The following is a 19,695-nucleotide window of genomic DNA, read 5'->3' as shown; positions in this document are numbered from 1 at the left end:
TGAGTTCAAGCAAACTACCCAAGGCCAAACAGCTAGTAAGTCATAGAGCTGGGATTCAAACCCAGGCAGTCTGGCTTCAAGGCCCACACTCTTAACTATTAGTTAAAATGCCTAGGTCCATTGAAAATAAAATTGTGTCAGCAATGAAGAAGAAGAAGGAGAGAGGGATGATCTTTTCTGTCAACAAACAACAAAAGGAACCAAGCAGAGAACAATACAATTTAGTTTGTACTAATACTCCCTCTTACTGGAGTATCCCATTTTGCAACACCCTTCCTAAACATATCTGAAGTAAAAAACTTCAATTATTTTTCCCAATAACCCAAAACTTATTTTAAAGTCACTGATAAGCAAAAGAAACAAATTTCTTGAAAAGTCAATAAAATCAGCTCTTGACCAGCTAAAACATGGATTAATACTAACAAAAAGCAGTTTCTTTTGTAGGGTAAAAGGAAAAATCAACCCTTAAGCTTCTTGATTTGTTATTATACCCTTTGGTCCCTTTAAATACACAAAGTACTCAATCATACCTTGCTGTTTTTGGTGTGTTAATGGGCATAGAATAGGATAAAGCAAAAGGGACCCATGTCCTTTGCCCAGCAGGCTTGAACTGGAAGTCACAAAGGCTAGACTGGTTGCTGGGGGTGGGGTGGGAATGGGGTGGGTAAGGGCTGATTATAAGCCAATTTACAATATCCTAAGGGCTACAACTGTTAAGCTCCAACTACCAATTGTGACAAACTGAGGTACAACATTTCTCTTTACAACCCGTATGTAGGAACAGATTTGCCATCCTTATTTATTCCCCCACTCCTGCCTCCACCTGTTGAGTGCCATGGTGACTGTAGCTCCCTGTTGCATCTCCTGAGAAGCTGCCACTGCAGCCTCTGCCAATGATGCCACCGCCTGGGTGGCCTCTGATGCTTGCGTCGTCTGGATGGTCATCTCACCTCCCTGTAATGTGGCCCAATTTTGTTCCACCTGAGATGGAAAGAACACAACAGTAAAGAATCAAAGTCACAAAAGAATTATGATTTTTAAAAGTCATTTTTCTAATAAATTGCTATGTGCTCAGCAAAATACATACATACTATTAAATTAACATGATCTACAACGTACAGAACAGAGTTTTCAGTATGCTATCTTTTGTATAAAAAAAAGGGAGTATTAGAATATATATTTGAATTTGCTTATATCTGCATAGAGAAATTCTAGAAGGACACAAAAGAAACCACTGAAAATATTTTCCTCAGTATGTGTGTGGGGGGTGGGGGAGTGGGAGTTGTGGGAATAGGTTGGATTTTCCACTGTATACTTTTAAATGTTGAAATATCTGAGCCATGTCAATATATTACCTATACAAAAATTAAAATTTTTGAATAGACCATAAATTCTAAAAAAATTCAAACCGTATCAAAGGGAATATAATGCCAGTACTCCAGACTCTTTGCCCAAAGGCCACTACTATTACCTATTTCTTGTGTATCTTTGTAGGTATATTCTCTCTACATGCAAGCATATCACACACACACACACACACACACACACACACACACACACACACTCCTACTTTCCCTTTCCTACTCCCTCCTTTTAAAAAATAAAAATGGCAGCATAGTCTACATATCTTTTTGTACCTTGCTTTTTTCACAATGTATCTCTGAAATGATTCTATTTTGGAACATATAAAACTACTTCATTCATTCATGAGTCATAACAGTGGCTGTACAGCATTGTGTTATACAGATGCACCAGGATTTATTTAACCAGCTATCTTTTAATGGGCAGTTAGGTAGTTTCCAGTCTTTTGCTACTAAAACCAGTACTGTGATGAATATCTTATATACTACTTTGTATATTTTATGTGAGTCTATTTACAGAGTAAATCCCTAGAGGTGGAAATGCATATCAAAGTTATTTTGTATTTTTATTTTTCATGGAAACTGCCAAATTCAGTAACTAATTTTTTTTAAACATAGCAAAAACTGCTTTCCTTTTAGTGGGGAATAATTATGAAGAAACAAAACAACACACTATCTGGTGACAGAGGAGATGAGAATTCAGCTCTGCTAGATCTAGCACAGGGTTTCTCCGCCTTGGCACTATTAACATTTTGGCCAGACAATTCTTTGTTGTGGGGGCTGTCCTGTGCATTGAAGGATGTCTAGCAGCTTCCCTGGCTTCTACTCAGTAGGTGCCAATAGCACCCTCCTCAGTCATGACAATCAAAAATATCTCCAGATGTGGCCAAATATCCTCTCTGAGGGTTAGGGGTAGGGAGAGCCCCTGGTTGAGAACCACTGATTTTAGTATAATGCTTTGCTAATGAGATATTTCTCAGTTTTGGATATCTAAATCTAGCTATTTCAGTCTGATTTTCTCAATAAATGCTGGTTGATTATTCCCTCTTAAAAACAAAAAGTAGCAGGGACAGTGAAAGCAATACGGTATGGAATAAATCAATCAGCTCAGGGATATTATTTCTATGGTCTCAGTCTCAGGACGTTAGCTGAGCTTACTGGAGTTCTTGCTGCTCCCACTTCACATTCCTGGGGCCCAGTGAGTGGTTAACCTGTGCCTGCATGTTACTCTGTCCCAAAGAAAGTGCCACAAACTCTAGGAGCGGTAGATACTTACAATGTCCCCCACTTTGGTTCTATTAGCATACTTAGATGATGATAGTGCTTCTCAGAATGTTTGTCAAAAGCCTCCCAGAGAATGAGACATCCCTTTGAGCTACCTTAGTATTTGCCCCGTGTTCTCACAGGTAGTGGATTGTGCCAGCAAGCCTTCAGGGCCCATTACTAGAGGCAGAGATATCCTATTTCCTTCCCTTAGAGCTGCAGAGTTGCCCACTCAGGAACTCACAAAACTCTTGCTTCCGAAGGTATTATCTCTTTGATCTCATTATTCCAATGAGCATCAGTGCAAACAATGCCACTTTAGATGGCAAGTTACACCGTCAATTCATATGTAGTTGACAATTCCACTCAAAACTTCAGCTGAAGCTGGCCAGCCCCGTCACCTTTTGCCATTAAACAGTCTTCCTCTTTCCAGATCTGCCCCTCTATATTTTTGCCCAACCTACTGCTGAGCTTGGCCTAATGCAGCTCTCCCAAGTACTCACGCTTCAATATATATAACATTTAGTTACGACCACATTTGTAGTGAAAATGGTATTAGAATGTTGCCATATACAGTATACTTTAAAGAAGTTAAATTATACAGCATGAAAGATTAACAGATGGTAGTAAACAGTGGAGAGGAAGAAGGAAGAAGCAGACAAAGAGATTTCTGTTCAGAATAATGGCAGGTGATAAATACATCAGCTTAGGTGTTAACATTTCTTTGGAATTTCCTATTCTTGAGTCTCAGTGCTTTAGTTGTATTTGCTTGAGGTCTTGTTGCTCTTTTTCCATCTGTTGGGAGCCACTGTGTGGTTATCTATGCCTGGATGTCACCCTGTCCAAGAGAAGGGGCCACAAGCCCTAGGAGGGAAAGATATTCAGAGGACGTACAGTTAGCTTCTATGCTTTTCCAAGAGACCAGCTGCAATGAGGCCCTTCAAACTGTGGCTACTCAACCCTCTAGCCACAGTGAACCAGCTGTGGCTCTTCCAGACTTTCCCATGCGGCGCACGGCATGTGCTACTCCCTTTGATAGGAATACAACTCCAATCCTTCCAGCCTTTGCTTTCTTTTCACCCTTCTAGACTGAGCTCAGGTGACACTGAAGGAGCCAAGACAACTCCACTGCCCTACAATCCAAGGTGCAGGACCTCTCCTCTGTGTTCCATGCACCCAGGGCTCGCTTCTACTAGATCCTTACCTCATTGCCATTGTTCTTTGATGTGTTTTTCTCTGCCACCTACCTGTGTGCTCCTTAAGGGCAAGAGCAGTCTTCGTTTTCTTGTTATCAACAGTTATCTATAGTGCCTGGCACAGGGCTCAGAAAGTGTTTACTGAATGGATGGATGAAGAACATACTTCTTTATTCATATTTTCCTACTTGTTCTTCAGCCTACCCATATTTCAGGTAAATTAATATACATAAAAGACCCACCTAAAATAAGTCATGCTACTTCAAAACTGTTACATGTGTTGATGGTTCAGTTTAAAATTCATGTCTCTAATGTCTTTGTGCTTTGTTTTTTTTTCTTCTAACAGAATCATGTATACCATTATTATCAGATACCATTCTATTTCAAGCTTTGATTTTTCTGATACATAATGCAATTAATATCACCAATACCGATTGGTGGTCTTATCACACAACAGAATAAATTCTCAAATCCAGCTGTATTTGTAAATATGCCATCAAAACTGAAATTTGTATATATATTTTGAAATCACCATACATAGTTTATTTCATATTATTTTGAAATTCCTTCCTTATTCATTTCTAAATGTCTATGTAACTTATTGTGTCCCTAATTAGTTTTAAGCTGCCTAAGGTTAGAGATTTTCTTTTTGGTTTCTTTGTAACTATTTAGATACACACAGAGAGTACTCAAACAGATCTGGGAGACCATATACAGTCATGCACCACATAACAATGTTTTGGTCAATGATCAACCATAGACTGCATATACGACGGTGGTCGCATAAGATTATAACGGAGCTAAAAAATTCCTATCACCTAGTGACATCGTAGCTGTCATAACGTCACACAGCTGAAGAAGAGGCAAGAGAAAAGGAACTACAGAAGAAAAAGAAGAAAATTAAGTGAAGGGGTTAGGAGAAGCTTTTGCAGACCTCAACAAGGCACTTAAAAAGTTTGAAAACATGGACCCCAACACCAAAAGGTTGTCATTAATAGAGGAAGACTCTTCAAAAAGAGCCTCAGGCAGGTCCTTCAGGAGGTGTTCCAGAAGAAGCAGTGTTATCATAGGAGATGACAGCTCCATGCCTGTTATAGCCCCTGAAGACCTTCCAGTGGAACAAGATGTGGAGATGGAAGGCAGCGATACTGACGATCCTGACCCTGTGTATGCCTAGGCTAATGTGTGTGCCTGTGTTTTAGTTTTTAACAACAAGGTTTAAAAAGTAAAAAAAAAAGAAAAAAGCTTATAGAATCAGGATATAAAGAAAGAAAATATTTTTGTACAGCTGTACAATGTGTTTGTGTTTTAAGCTAAGGGTTATTACAAGAGTCAAAAAGTTAAAAAATATTAACAAGTTTATAAAGTAAAAAAGTTAGAGTAAGCCAAGGTTAATTAATTATTGAAGAAAGAAAAATATTTTTTTATAAACTTAGTGTGTCCTAAGTGGACAGTGTTTATAAAGTCTACAGTAGTGTACAGTAATGTCCTAGGCCTTCACATTCACTCACCACTCACTCACTGACTCACCCAGAGCAACTTCCAGTCCTGCAAGCTCCATTCATGGTAAGTGCCTGATACAGGTGTACCATTTTTTATCTTTTTTTTTTTTTTTTTTTGTGAGGAGATCAGCCCTGTGCTAACATTCGCCAATCCTCCTCTTTTTTTGCTGAGGAAGACGGCCCTGGGCTAACATCTGTGCCCATCTTCCTCCACTTTATATGGGACGCCGCCACAGCATGGCTTGCCAAGCAGTGCGTCGGTGCGCGCCCGGGATCCGAACCAGCGAACCCTGGGCCGACGCAGCGGAGCGCGCGCACTTAACCGCTTGCGCCACCGGGCCGGCCCCCCATTTTTTATCTTTTATACCATACTTTTACTGTCCCTTTTCTATGTTTAGATATATTTAGGTACACAAATACTTATCATTGTGTTATAATTGCCTATAGTATTCAGTGCAGTAACATGGTGTATAGGTTTGTAGCCTAGAAGCAATAGGCTATACCGTATAGCCTAGGTGTGTAGTAGGCTATACCAGCTGGTTTATGTAGAACACTCTCTGATGTTCACACAATGACGAAATTGCCTAATGATGCATTTCTCAGAATATACCCCTGTCGTTAAGTTACACATGATGCATGACTATATTACCAGAAGAGACAGGCCCCCAAACAGTCCTTATAAATGTAACCAAATGTAACTAACTGGATGTTGAAGGCAGTGTGGTCTTAGGTAAGAACTCTCACCGGCAAGGCTGGGATAACAAAATGACCTTACAACTTATAAAAGTATGGGTATTGCGTATTTTGTAAAGTATTTTCCGTTCTGTGAGAGAAAAGATGCTAAATACAAGGTAGTAGAATGTTTTTACTGAGTCACCTGATGAATGTTTCACTGGTTTGACACGGTCTTATGTGCCCCAAGTCAGTGAGATAACTTGAATAATTACAGTTCTTATGGCTCAAAACTAAGATGCTAACAACCATGCCAACACCTAAGAGAAATTAGAAGGCAAATAGAATTAGTACTTAAAACCTAAAACGTTTTGTCACTTTCTGAGATAACCTATGCTTTTTCTCTTCAGATCATTTTTGTTTCACTGGACATGTGGGAAGAGTTAGAATTTCTTTTTTTAATCTAACCGAATTTGGGTTATTTACCAGCAGGCTATTTATATATGTCATTCACCCAATACCTCAATAGATGACAAGAATGATGTTAGTGTGCTGAAAAAGCCATAGATATGTGACTGAGACATTTTTATCCTTCATATTTTCCATGAACTTTTGAATACATTGATTACCTTTGTATATGTGAAGTTATTTAGTAAAATGGGCTTCAAAGAATTAGTCTGTAGAGGAGTGTTTTAAGAAACACAGAGTTACTTCTTTAAATAGTACCAGGAAACATTCAGTAGAGATATGGTTGATCTCCTTGACTAAGTCTAAAAGTAATAAATGTGCCCACCACTAGAGTCTTCTCTACCTCTTTCACACTTAAAGGAGTGTCCTCTAGTTTCAGGATTTGAGGACTGATGAATTTTTCCCTCAGCTAATCCATATTCTTTCATGATATTTATATACTTATAAAAGTAAATATCCTATTGACTTCTACCTTTCTACACTGAAAAACCAAATACTAGCTCCTGCCCTAAACCTTGGGTCCCAGATTCCCTAGCTGGAAACATTCTCTCCTGAAAGCATACACCACTTTGCAGCATCTCTTACAGCACAGACCATAGCTCATTTACACAGACATTTCTCTCCCCCACTAGACAGAAGCTCCTTGAGAGCAAGGTTCCTGTGTAAATCAACTCCACACACCTAACACATCAATTGCAGCATGGCAGCGGCTCAATACATGCTGGTTGACTGAGGAACAGACTGTGTCTCTTCATCTCACTAGCCGTAAGACCTTTACCAGTTCTCTCCATTTCCTGAGATGCACAAATGAAAGGGACTTTGTGGTATGCTGAGTGGAAATGCTCCACGGTTTTGAACAAGGGTGAAATAATACTTTTAGCTTTATTTCTGATACTGCTCTTTGACATTTGTTGATGATTTTTCAAACTTCAGGAGTACACCACACTGGAACCTTTAGGGGAAAAGCCCACAGTGACTTAATGAACCCTTTCCTGAACTTCATTGATGGCCCAGAGCTTAGAACTTAGACAACATTTTTCTAAATGCATTACCCAGCTTCAACACTTACTCTGTAACATTGGGCTAGTCTCCTAACCTCTATATGTTTCAGTTTTCTCATCTATAAAGTGAAGATGATAACAGAATCTATACTTCATAGGGTTGAGTGCTTAGTTTACCAAGTGCTCAGTAAACGTTAGCATAAATCATGTCTACTGATTTACAAATATATTTATCCCGTCAAAGAATGCTTTGTCAACTCCAGTTTTAATGATCTAATTTTTTTTCATAAAGTGCAAAGATTAAATCCTTTGGGATTCACAGTATAAAAGTATTGAATGGATAATCCCTTTTTTATTGTGTATTACACAAAATGCTATATTGCAAACATAAATTATAAGTTCCTGACAGGTCTGAATCATATAGATCCATGAATTTTGATTGTTATAATTAACATACATAGCATAAGATATTTTACAAAATTGTCGTGGTCTGATGTTTTAAAACATTTAAATAAAATAATGCTACAGATGGGTAGGCTACTTACAGTTTCTTCATCTTCTGGACCCACTCTTCTCCCTCACCTGTACATTCAAGTATTTAAGCAGATGCAGACAGAATCCTCTTTCTTACCTCTCCATCAGCAACAGCAGAATAATTCACTTGGGCAACAGTGACTGTGGTTGGCAATTCTGAAGCATCAGCCAATGTGGCTACTGTTGCCCCTGTACCAACCTAAAGAAAAATATGAAAGTGATAAGTGTCAGTAGTTGGATCCTTCTATCTCTCCTTTACTCAGAAGTTAAGATTCATTTAATCCCAAATTCAGCACAGACAACAATTAATGTGAAATGTAATGTGAAATGAGTTACTAAAATCGTATCTCAGACACTAATATGAGTTTCAGAGTTTTACTTCAACCAAATAAAGCAATATTTGAAGCCATCACATTTTACCATTGGTGACCAGTGCCAATCAACCAACTTTCTGCTCTCACCCAATCTGAATTTTAGAGGTTCCCTGTCTATCAACAAATTATTTTTTTACCTCAGAAGAGGTAATTCAGACGGCAAATTTCCTGGCCACTGACAGAGTAAAATGGTAAAAAAGAAGCCATTTTTACAGTGTTTTGTTTTGGAAATGTCCAGAAAAGCTATCTATCATTCTGTATTTAGCAAAATGCAAACAACTTAAAATATTATTCAAAAATCAATTTCAGGTGGGAAGATCTTGGGGAGCTATATAAAATTAATACACGAGTTTGCATAAAGAAAACTTCCTTTAGTCGGAGGTGAGGTGCCCACTGACCAACCTCAGAAACCACAATCTAGTAACCAGAAGGTTTACTCACCTGGATAAGCGATACAGTGCCATCAGGGTTACTAAAGGTCTGGACTACGGTCTGTGATGGTACGAGATGGGCTATACTGTGTGTGGTTGTGGCTTGTGTTTGTGTTTGCTGATCTTCAAAAGCATACAAAAGGTCCTCACGCCCATGCTGTTTATAACAGTTTTTAACTATGGTCCGTAGTGCCTGGGTCCATGAAACCTATCACCAAAAGACCAGAAAAGCATATTAAGTCACGAAGAATGCTGGTTATTCAGTTCCACCATCGAATATGCAGCTGCTTATTTATCAAACCAAACTAAATCTCGTACAGAGTAAACTCTCTCAGGATTATTTCCTACAGACCATTCTGGCACAAAGAAACTCAGCACCACGTACCAAAGAAGATTTCCCACTGGTTTCCTTCCTGATCAAAGTCTGTTTAGCTTTCAGGTTTTATACTCTATTCTAACCTGAGGCTAACTCTTAAATTTCTTACAAAAAGGGCTACTCGTTTGTCAAGAATTTTATATTAAGATTCTCAGTCAATTTCCAAGTTAACTGAAAAACAAATATGTAGAAAAAGTAAGGGATGACGTTTGTTTAGCCTTTCTCCTTTTTTTAAAAGAAGTTTCATGATCAGCAGACTCAGCCAGCTTCACATCTCTCTAATTCCATATTTATATTTTTCAAGAGTAATTCTTGCTAACCAGAAATAAGGACATTTCTAAATCTTCAAAGTGATTAATACTTTTATTTCAAGTTTCTTCAGTTTTTCCAAGCACCTCATAAAATTAAAACTGCTCCAAAAGGCATCTATGCAGAGAGAAGTATAGACTCACGGACCCATCCCAACTCTTTACAGTGATGTAGTGATGAATGGGAAAAGATATAAGTCAGAGAATATCAAACTTCTTTTGGCGGATAGGTTTGACTATAACACAAATGTTTTTAGACTTTTTGGCATAAGAAGTAGAAGGACAAAAATTGAGGTGGTTGATTCAGAATGGAAAAGCAACAGGCAACTCAGGCCAGCGGAACCCTCACCCTCTGCTTTTGCTCTTCTGTGCGGACATCGCTCCGGACATTTGCCCACGGGATATCTTCAGGCCACCAGATGGGCTTGCAGCTTTCTTTGCCCCAGCCTGGTTTGCCCCGACCTGTGGAGTACTTGAGCATCTCTGGAATAAATGCCCGAAGCTGGGCCTGGGAGACAAGAGTGTGGTCATTAGTAGTCATGAAAGACATCTGGGATGTGTTTGTGTCTCCCACCAAATTCTAAGATTATAAAACAGAAAGCCTTCCTGGAGGGTCCCAAAGAGTTCCAAAATGTGACTGATGAGAACCCGTTGTTTTCCATGTGGGTGATGGAGAATTATGCACATGTTAGTAAAGTGCACCTTAAGCTGTATTTCATAGAGTTATTCCTCTAAGATCAAGAATACTTGCCCCCAAGTTTGATTTCTGCCTTCTAAGATACTACTGATACTATAGCTTGTTTCCCTTCTACAGCTTCCACACATTTAAGGTATCAAAGTCAATGTGTTTTCCACATTGTTCTGGAGGTAGTAACCAGGGCAAGTATATAAGAGAGAAATAAGTGGTGAGGAGAAGGTAAAATCATCATTATTTGTAGATGATATGACTGTGTATCTGGAAAACTCCAGAGAATCAAATCAAAAACTACTATAAACAATAAGAGAATTCAGTAGGGCGGTTGGTTATAAATATATGAAAACAAGTAGGCTTTACTTAAAAAATAGAAAAAATAATCCTAAAACTCTTCTAGAAAGTTTCTAGTAAGGTAGGCCAATGTCTACGAGTCTGACATACAGATATAGTGGACCATGTGTGATCTTAAACACATTATAGACTTCATTCAGATTCATTTTACAAATCAAATCCAGACCAAACAGGTGTTAAACCACAGAGACAACGACCACTCCTTATCTCCTGGCAAAGAAACCACACTGTGTGGGTGTTTGAGGGAGAAGGGGAGCCTACTTCATGCATATTCTTAATTACTGACAATGATTTTTGGCAAGAGAAGCAGTTTATCAAGTTAAAATCTTCCTCCCCAGACCTACTGCTTTCCTTTTAACCTGGTGGTCTACAACACTCCAGAGATAAACAGCATCCTCCAACTAAGGACACATCCATACTGCCTCTACAGCTTAACACAAAAAAGGAGAGGGCAATTTTAGCAATGGGTCAGACCCAAGGACATAGGCTTGTGGCTGTAAAACAGAAAAAGAAAAAAATAGAAATGGGAATACTTAAGTATTAACGAGAGAATGAGTGCAGCAACACTTCTATATTGAAGAGCCTATTTAAATATCAGGTTCTTATTTAAATATTATTTTACCAGAAGATGATACAAATTATTACATAATAGAGAATCATGAACCCAAATGGTAATTGGTTCACCTAATAAAGAATGTTCTGGTTGACAGTATTTACATTGTTAATTCTTGGTGAGCTTGCCACTTCGCCTCACTTTCTAAGTTCCCCCTCTCCCAGACAGTCTCCTGCCTACAGGATATGATATAACACACTCTGTATATATTTGGCTCTGCGGCATCAAGCAGCAGGCTAATAGAAATGTATCCATTTGCAAACCCAGGCTATCAGCTGGCTCATGAGGTCACTTCTTCAGTTATTTTAAGAAAGTGCATCTCAAAGTCATTCTTCCCTGTATCCTGGTTTCCTGGGAGTGTGCCTTTCTCTAGCCCCAGATATAAAGAGAAGGAAAAGGCTTAATCCTCTCATAGTATTTACATTTCTTCATATTAAAAAAATGCCTTCTCAGATGCATAAACCACCGAGTTTTATACGTCTCCTCTTTCTTTTAATCCCATTAACAGTCTCCAAAAGGAGAATTCTTTATATCCATACCTAGCAGAGTCTGGAGATAATGAAATAAGAAGGCTAAATATCTCTAAATTAACAAAAGACTAAAGCGTCCAGAAAGAATTTGCTGTGAAGAACACTTGGCTGACAGAGTCTGCTCATATCCCACCTGGAACCCCATATATTCTCTAATTCTGATGATTTTCTCAGCTTCTGACCCCCTACCCATTTGCACCAATAGTTTCCCATGCTTCTCAGTTCTGGGTGCCCCTGGCACCTGGCTGTGGACACCTTTCATCCTCAGTCTTACTTCGGCTCTCTCACACCAGGCTTGCACTGGGTTTCAAGAACTCATTGGTTACTTGAAGTGTGGGCACAGCACCAGCCCACTCACTTAAAACCCTCCCCGCCCCTCTCTCCAACTACTTGTCTTCTCAGCATCTTTGCTTTGTCTTTGCCAGTAGAACCCCACCTTCTTTCCCCAGACACCTGAGCTCAAAACCTGTTAGCTTTTCCTCTTTCTTTCAACACCCATCTAGCTACTCATTGCAAGTTCAATTCTTTATTCTTTGAAATGTCTGTGGCATCCATCCCTTCTTCTCCAGTCCCACCTGCATCCCCACTTCCTAGCCCAAGCCTAGTGTATCCTTCTAGTTGGCTTTCTTGTGGAACTCCAAGTTCTCCCCTCTCTTCCTCATTCCACATATCCTTTGACAGAGAGGTTTCCCTAAATGCTACAAAGCTCCAATGCTCAAAAACCTTCAAATGGCCTTTTACTACTAGCAAATAAACTAGACTCTTCTGTCTAGATTTTCTGGCTCACCACAATTTGGTGTCTCACTACATTCAGTTCCCACTAATTCCCACCAATTCCTACCAGGCAGCCTTGGTCTTTATTAGGTGAGTCTCTGTACTGTCTTATGAACTGCTGAGCTCATTCCCGCTTCTATGCCTTTTGATTTGTTCCTCCTACTGGACCACCTTCTCAAGCTACTATTCCAATGCTACTGCTCATTCCTGAATACCCAGCAAGTCCTACATTCCTCGTGAAATATATCTTGACTACTTCTTGAGGCAGCTTTGTGTACACATCAATAAGAACACTAGCTCTAGACTCAGAGAGCTGGCTCTGAACCCCAACTCTCAATCTTAATTTTCTCAAATGCAAAATAGTAATAATAATGGCAAATACAGAGGGTCAATCAAGAGGATCAGAGATAACAGGTATATACATAACTGCACTGAATAGCAGTTTTACTTTTATTACTTCAGTCACCAGCCATCTTTTCAGATTCAAAGAAATAGCCAACTTTTTGAAATGGTTTTCTAATACTAAACATACTGTGATGTACACAAAGATATTTATCCTTAGTTTTTCAAGATGGGCATAGTGGAAGAAGGCAGAAGAATGAGTTTATATGTAACCATGTAAACATGTGTGAGGATGGAAATAAAGAATGCTAAAATAAAGAAGGAACCAAAACGACCATCCAGGTCAATTCCTTGCCTCGAGGAAGCAAGCTGTTACCAACCTGCCCCAATGCATGGGTAGCTTAGGTATTTGTTCTGCTGTATCTCTGAGCATTAAAAAAAAAAAAAGTGTACAAGCAGATTACTAATGGAAATCATCAGAAAATGGGACTCAAGTATAACCATAATTAGAGGAAAGAGAGAATTAGGAAACCTCTCAAAGATGTTACGTGCTAGAAATCTCCAGACGGGAAATGTTTCAAATTCCTAGGAAGAAGATAGTAGGGGCTAATACGAGAGGTAGGAGAAACAGAAGCAGCACAAAGGGAAGGCAAAAACCTTCCACAGGCAAAAACCCCGTCAAGTTAAAAAGTGGAACCAGAGTGAAATTAACTGCTGGTGTACAAGTTCCAATTCAGAGGCAGACCTTAGCTTTTTAAAGTACTAATTATCAACTGTACAAAATTTGCCCCTATATCAAAACAAGAGGTAAAAAGCACTTTCTACTATAAAAGTTCACTTTTCAAGTCTGTACATTTTGGGGATGAATGATGTGCTTTGCTTTTAAATACATAGAGATAATCTGACTTCACTGAAAAAGGCAATTTTCCACCAGACTATTTTTATACTGTCCCAAATAAATAGTGCTAAGGCCAAAGAGACTATTAATAAGAGAAAATGAGCTGTCCAGTATAGAAAGAGTTAAATGATTCCTTTCCAGAATTCAGCACTGTGCTCTCATTACCAGTCGGATTAATTACTGGGCCTGGAGAGTTTTGGAAATCCAAGCTACTCAATGTGCTTGTTAAGGAAGGTTTGTCTTTAATCCACAGGGGAGACAATCAACAGGATCAGCAAAGGTAAAGCCTACCCTCTCATGCTGTCTTTTAATTGGGCCACAGCAAGCTCTCTGGGCCTCTCATTCTGATTTAGGGCTCTATACGGGCTTAAAGTGCCCAGCTTGATCAGTAAACCCACCTCAAACCAGCAAAGAGTAGAAAATACCACTCTTTCCAGGGTACATTCAGCAAAGAAAAAAGATATCAAGTTCATGCCACTGGCAGTCAAAAGTAAAGATTATCTGTAAACCACAGATGGTTTTAAAGAAAAGATTTTCTACAACTCTAAAAAGTTTAATCTGGCCAAAATGGAATAATACTTCTCTCCACATTAGAAATTTTCCACTTGTAAATTCAGTTAATTCTTTGCTGTCAACAATGCATTATCCTTATACATTCCCAAATACCTTTCTCCTCTCATTCCCTCTATCTTTGCTCTGCATATACTTGAGTCTAGGGATTTTGAAGCTCCTGAAGTCCATTTAGGTTTAGTTACCAAGAAAAGGCCTTTCAAACCAAAATGTTTGCCAACTCCACCTCTACTGAAGAGGTCAGAGAATATGTAATAAATTTAAAGAGAAAGCAGCTGAAATCAAACCATGTTGAAAGGCCATGTTTTCTATAGCCTATAGGAAAACATGAATGTGGCAGGGAAGGAAAACCGAAGAATTTTCAGACTGTAGCTTCTTTATTTTAATTTAAAATTATGAACTTCCAGGTTGACAGACTCAATTATATTCACATGGATATTTAAAGGGCATTAGAAAGCAAAAGCAAAATAATTTTTTTGCTCACTATTTGGAATTATTTGTACCACTGACCTTTCTTAACGGAGATAATGAAAGTGGCTTTCCTTATGAGAAACACCAATCCTATATCCCCAACTCCCTAGCAGTGCCAGCAGAAACACTAGCTTCTGTTACTCTCATTTTCCCATAAAACACATTCCCATAGAGACATGGGAAGAACAAGTTTGGAAGGAAAGATAAGTTCAGGGAATTCGAGGGACAGCCAACAAAGATACTCATTTAGAGACTCCTCTCTCAAGCCAACACTTCTGCTTCTCTATCTCCACACCCATCAACCTATCAAACTGTCTCCCTCTCATTAATCAAAATGTTCTGAAAATTCTACCTTCTCTTTGTGGGAGTCTCAGATTGGTCAGTTTCTGCTAGCTTATCCCAGTTGTACTTTTGAACAAAAACTTAAATAATGCAGATAAGGTCAAAGTCCTCTTTTTCATCCACCCTCCCCCAATCCAGTGACCTGTCCAGAGGCATCAGTTTGATGAACATCCCTCCTTAGAGGCCAAATTCTATGTATTTGCATAGATATATACTGGAAAGGCACAGTTTTACGTGATTAAAAAAAGACACAAATGGTACTATATTGTGTATATTCTACTACAACTCACTTTTTCTACTCAACATTTTGTCATAGAGATCTCATGGTACTAAAACTAGAATAATCTCATCAAAAAACAAAAAAAAAAGTTGCCTGATATCCACGGTATAGATTTTTCCATTTTATTTAACCATTTTCCTAGTGATAAACATTTAGGTTGCTTACAGTGCTTGTACATGCTTCTTTGTGCACATGTGTGAGTATTTCTCTAGCAGAAAAGTGGAATTGCTGGTTAAGGGTATATGCACTTAACATTTTAATAGATACTGCCAAAATGTCCTCAGAAAGGACTCGGCCAATCCCTCTCCCACCAACAGTGCAAGACAATACACATTTTTCACACCCTCCTTCACATTATTTTATTATGTGAAATAACGTGAGCCAAAATAATTTTGGCTCATCGGAAATAGGGGAAATGGTTTATTTTAATTTTCATTACTACTGAGGTTGAGAATCTTTTTATATGTTTACTGATTTTTTCTTTTTATGAACTGTTTATAATGCTTTGCTTATTTTTCTAATTATCTTTTTCTTATTAATTTAAAGGAAATATTAATCTGTCCTGGATATCAATTCTGTCATATAATTTGCAAATATTTTTCCCTGGTCTTGTTGTATCCTGAATATGGAATTTATATACCTAATCCCTTCTATTAGTATTCCTGAATATACTCTTATTCTTTCACTCTACTCAAAATATGTTGTGTTCACTTAAGAACACATCCAATGATTTTGTTACCTTTATATTATCTTAATCTCATCCTGCTTACCTAATATTTACAAAATGTGGAACGGCATCATATATATAAACACTTTTCGATTATTTTAAACAGTACGAAAAACCTCCTTTGCATATGGATTCTACCACTACAGTAAGGAGAAGCAGTTCAGAACTCTCATCTACAACAGCGGTTCTCCAAGTTGGCTGCATACTGGAATCGCCTGGGGAGTTTAAACACTACAGATGTCTCCATCCCATCCCCAAAGATTCTGATTTAATTGGTCTGGAGTGTGGCCTGGGCACTAGGATTTTAAGTTCCCCAGGTGACTCTACTGTGCAGCCAAGTTTGAGGACCACTCAACTAAAGTACTTTTTATCCAGCCCTTTTTCTTTAAAAAATTTTTAAAAATTTGTGGTAAAATATACATAACATAAAATTTACCATTTAACATGTACAATTCAGCGGCATTAAGTACATTCACAATGTTGTACAACCATCACCATTATCTATTTCTAGAACTTATTATCATCCCAAATAGAAACTCTGTACCCATTAAATAATAACTCCCCATTTCTACTTCCCCTAGACCCTGGTAACCTCTATTCTACTTTCTATCTCTATGAATTTGTGATTCTATATACCTCATATAAGTGGAATCACACAATATTTGTCCTTCGTGTCTGGCTTATTTCACTTAGCATAATGTTTCTACTCTTTGAGTAGCCAAAACAAAACAATACTCAGAAAACCTAAATGGATAACAGATGAATGTTTTCTAGTAAAACATGTCAAACTCTGTGAATAACTTCTTCCTCATGCAGCAATCACTGTACTGAATGTTTCTGAAGGTTTCTCTGAAAACCGGTGAAGAATTACTACCCTGTTGCATCATCACGCCAAGGGAATATTAAAGCAACAAAGACTGCCTCAGTGAGAGTAAAAGGAGGAGAGTAAGTTGAAGGGGGGAGAGGGATAGGAAAAGGGAAAAAGGAGTGGATTTTAACAAATAACACCAGACTGGTCTTTCCAGAGATATTTCTTTTATAATTATAATCTTTGCTTGGATCTCTTCTAACACAAATTCCAAAAAGATTTACATCTTCCTAAGAAGAAAATCCTATAGGACTCAAGTGTGGTAAAGAGCAGAGCTGATTTTCCACTAGCAAAATCATAATTATTGCTTAAAGACTCTTCAAGAAATTATGTAATTCCTTAAACTCAAAGTATAGTCTGGGAACAGCAGCATTGGCATCACCTGGGAGCTTGCTAGAAGGCAGAATCTCAGGTCCCACCCCAGACCCACTGATTCACAATCTGCATTTAAACAAATGAAACTCTCAGGTGATGCCTTAGCACACTGAAGTTTGAGAAGCACAATTTAGCCCACCCTCTGGTCTCTGGTCTGAAGTACCCTAGAAAATTTTGCTGACCTGGCTTTCAAAATCTTTGAAAAAGATGACTTCATTATTTCATTGTAAATGAATTCTGGGATTGCAGAATCTACACCCAATTAATGATCTCTTCTGCTAAGCCTTCTCTCAACCTCCTTCAATTCTTATGTAAGGAGGCAGACAGATAGGGGATAAATTCTAGCCACTATTCTTCTTTTTTTTTTTTTTTGTGAGGAAGATCAGCCCTGAGCTAACATCCATGCCAATCCTCCACTTTTTGCTGAGGAATATCAGCCCTGAGCTAACATCTATTGCCAATCCTCCTCCTTTTTTTTCCCTTTTTCTCCCCAAAGCCCCAGTAGATACTTGTATGTCATAGTTGCACATCCTTCTTAGTTGCGGTATGTGGGACGTGGCCTCAGCATGGCCGGACAAGCGGTGCGTTGGTGCGCGCCTGGGATCCGAACCCGGGCTGCCAGTAGCGGAGCACGCGCACTATAACCACTAAGCCTTGGGGCCGGCCCCTCTAGCTACTATTCTTAAAGGTGCCTAGAAATTCAAGTTTTCATTATATCACTAAAAATACTACAGAGCTCTGTGTTTTTTTTACCATACACACAAAAAAGAGTTTATCAGGATCAACATATATTTATAACAATAAAAACAGAAGCTTTTCAGGTAAACATTCTATTTACTAATACAGACTTATACTTTTACCAAAAACCAAAACAAACAAAACTACAGAGCTGCTTCCTAAAAGAACCAGAGCATTCAGTTCACACGGAACTTAAGATACTCTGTTATATGTAATTTCAATCTGTGTAGGTGACAATTTTGATATTTGTTAGAGCAAGTCAAGAAATTCTTTTAGGGGCCAGTCTGGTGGCGCAAGTGGTTAAGTGCACGCGCTCCACTGCGGTGGCCCGGGATTCGCCGGTTGGGATCCCCGGCCCGCACCGACACACTGCTTGGAGAGCCATGCTGTGGCAGTATCCCATATAAAGTGGAGGAAGATGGGCACAGATGTTAGCCCAGGGCTAGTCTTCCTCAGCAAAAAAAGAGGAGGATTGGCAGATGTTAGCTCAGGGCCCATCTTCCTCACAAAAACAAAACAAAAGAAAAAGAAATTCTTTTAAAACAATAAATGTTTAGTGTAGCTTAGCCGAAATACTCAAAATACTCAACCTGAGTGATAATCACAATATAGTTTTATAGAAAAGAGAGAGAGAGAGAGAGAGAGAGAAGAAAGCACTAGCAATATAGACTCAACCCTAAGCTCTATTTATGTTGGCTACTAGCTTGCTTCATAAATTGCTTCCTCTCTTTATGCCTCAATTTTTCAGTATTGTCACCTGTATTGTCCTACTTCATTGCTGAGCAAAATAAAAATTCTAGGTTCATTAACTTTGTCTAAGTGAAAAATCGGTGAGAAATGATATGTTTAGGTTATTCAAAAGTTAATATAGGTAGCATATATAATTAGTATTAATAATTAGTAATCATACTCTTGTGTGATGCCTTTGTTTTCAAAGCACTTTCCCAACTAATATCTCATTTTTTCTTCCTCTGACTCCATAAGGTAGGAGGGCATGTATTATTCTCACTTGCAGAAGATGAAACTGAGAACTAGGGCTAATACATAGTAGAATCGGGACTAGAGACTAGATCTTCTGACTCTAATAAACCATGCTAACTGTAATTTGTAACGAATTAAAATAATGAAAGACATAATAGCATTAGAACAATACTGAATATAATTTACTCTCTTTGGATGATTCAGAACTCATCTTAGGATCGTATATAGCATAATATTTGTAAGTTAGGGTCATCAATATAAACGTCATCTCGATAGCATTCAGAGCAGATAAGATGATTAATAGAGCTGTCTGGTTAACCCAAGTCCATCTCTATTACAGCACACTTGTACAATTCTGGAATTTTATCACTTCAAGGAAGTCATGAATTACCCACATAGTCTGAACTCTAGAACTGGTGTCCAATTAAACTAACTTTGTCCTTTATGGCTACATATCATATCTGAGCTCTGCTTCCTTGACTATAAAAAAGGAATTATATATATATACTCTAGAGGGTAGGGAATAAATGAGATACCCCTGTAAAGAACTTAGTAGTGCACTTTCCAACACATAGTAGCTATAGAAGAGAAAAATAAAAGAGAGAGAAAAAAAGAGTTGTTGACATCTTCACTCGAACATAAAGAAAAGTAATCT

At 38.4% G+C, this 19,695-nt stretch overlaps 1 protein-coding gene across 5 annotated transcripts in view; it reads right to left on the bottom strand.

Moving 5' to 3' along the window:
• Positions 1-19,695, bottom strand: part of NRF1 (nuclear respiratory factor 1) — a 130,320-nt gene that overhangs the window by 34,483 nt on the left and 76,142 nt on the right. For all 5 annotated transcript variants that reach the window (XM_058529803.1, XM_058529841.1, XM_058529813.1 and 2 more), the window contains 4 exons: positions 9,836-9,994; positions 8,813-9,010; positions 8,095-8,196; positions 824-981 (listed from right to left, as the gene is read on the bottom strand). In XM_058529803.1, coding sequence (XP_058385786.1) covers positions 824-981; positions 8,095-8,196; positions 8,813-9,010; positions 9,836-9,994 — 617 coding nt within the window. The remainder of the gene's footprint in view (positions 1-823; positions 982-8,094; positions 8,197-8,812; positions 9,011-9,835; positions 9,995-19,695) is intronic.

The sequence above is a fragment of the Diceros bicornis genome, chromosome 3 (assembly GCF_020826845.1).
Source record: "Diceros bicornis minor isolate mBicDic1 chromosome 3, mDicBic1.mat.cur, whole genome shotgun sequence".
Taxonomy (NCBI): Eukaryota; Metazoa; Chordata; class Mammalia; order Perissodactyla; family Rhinocerotidae; genus Diceros; species Diceros bicornis.
The sequence above is the reverse complement of the archived record's forward strand: the minus strand, read 5'-3'. Positions and strand labels throughout refer to the sequence as shown.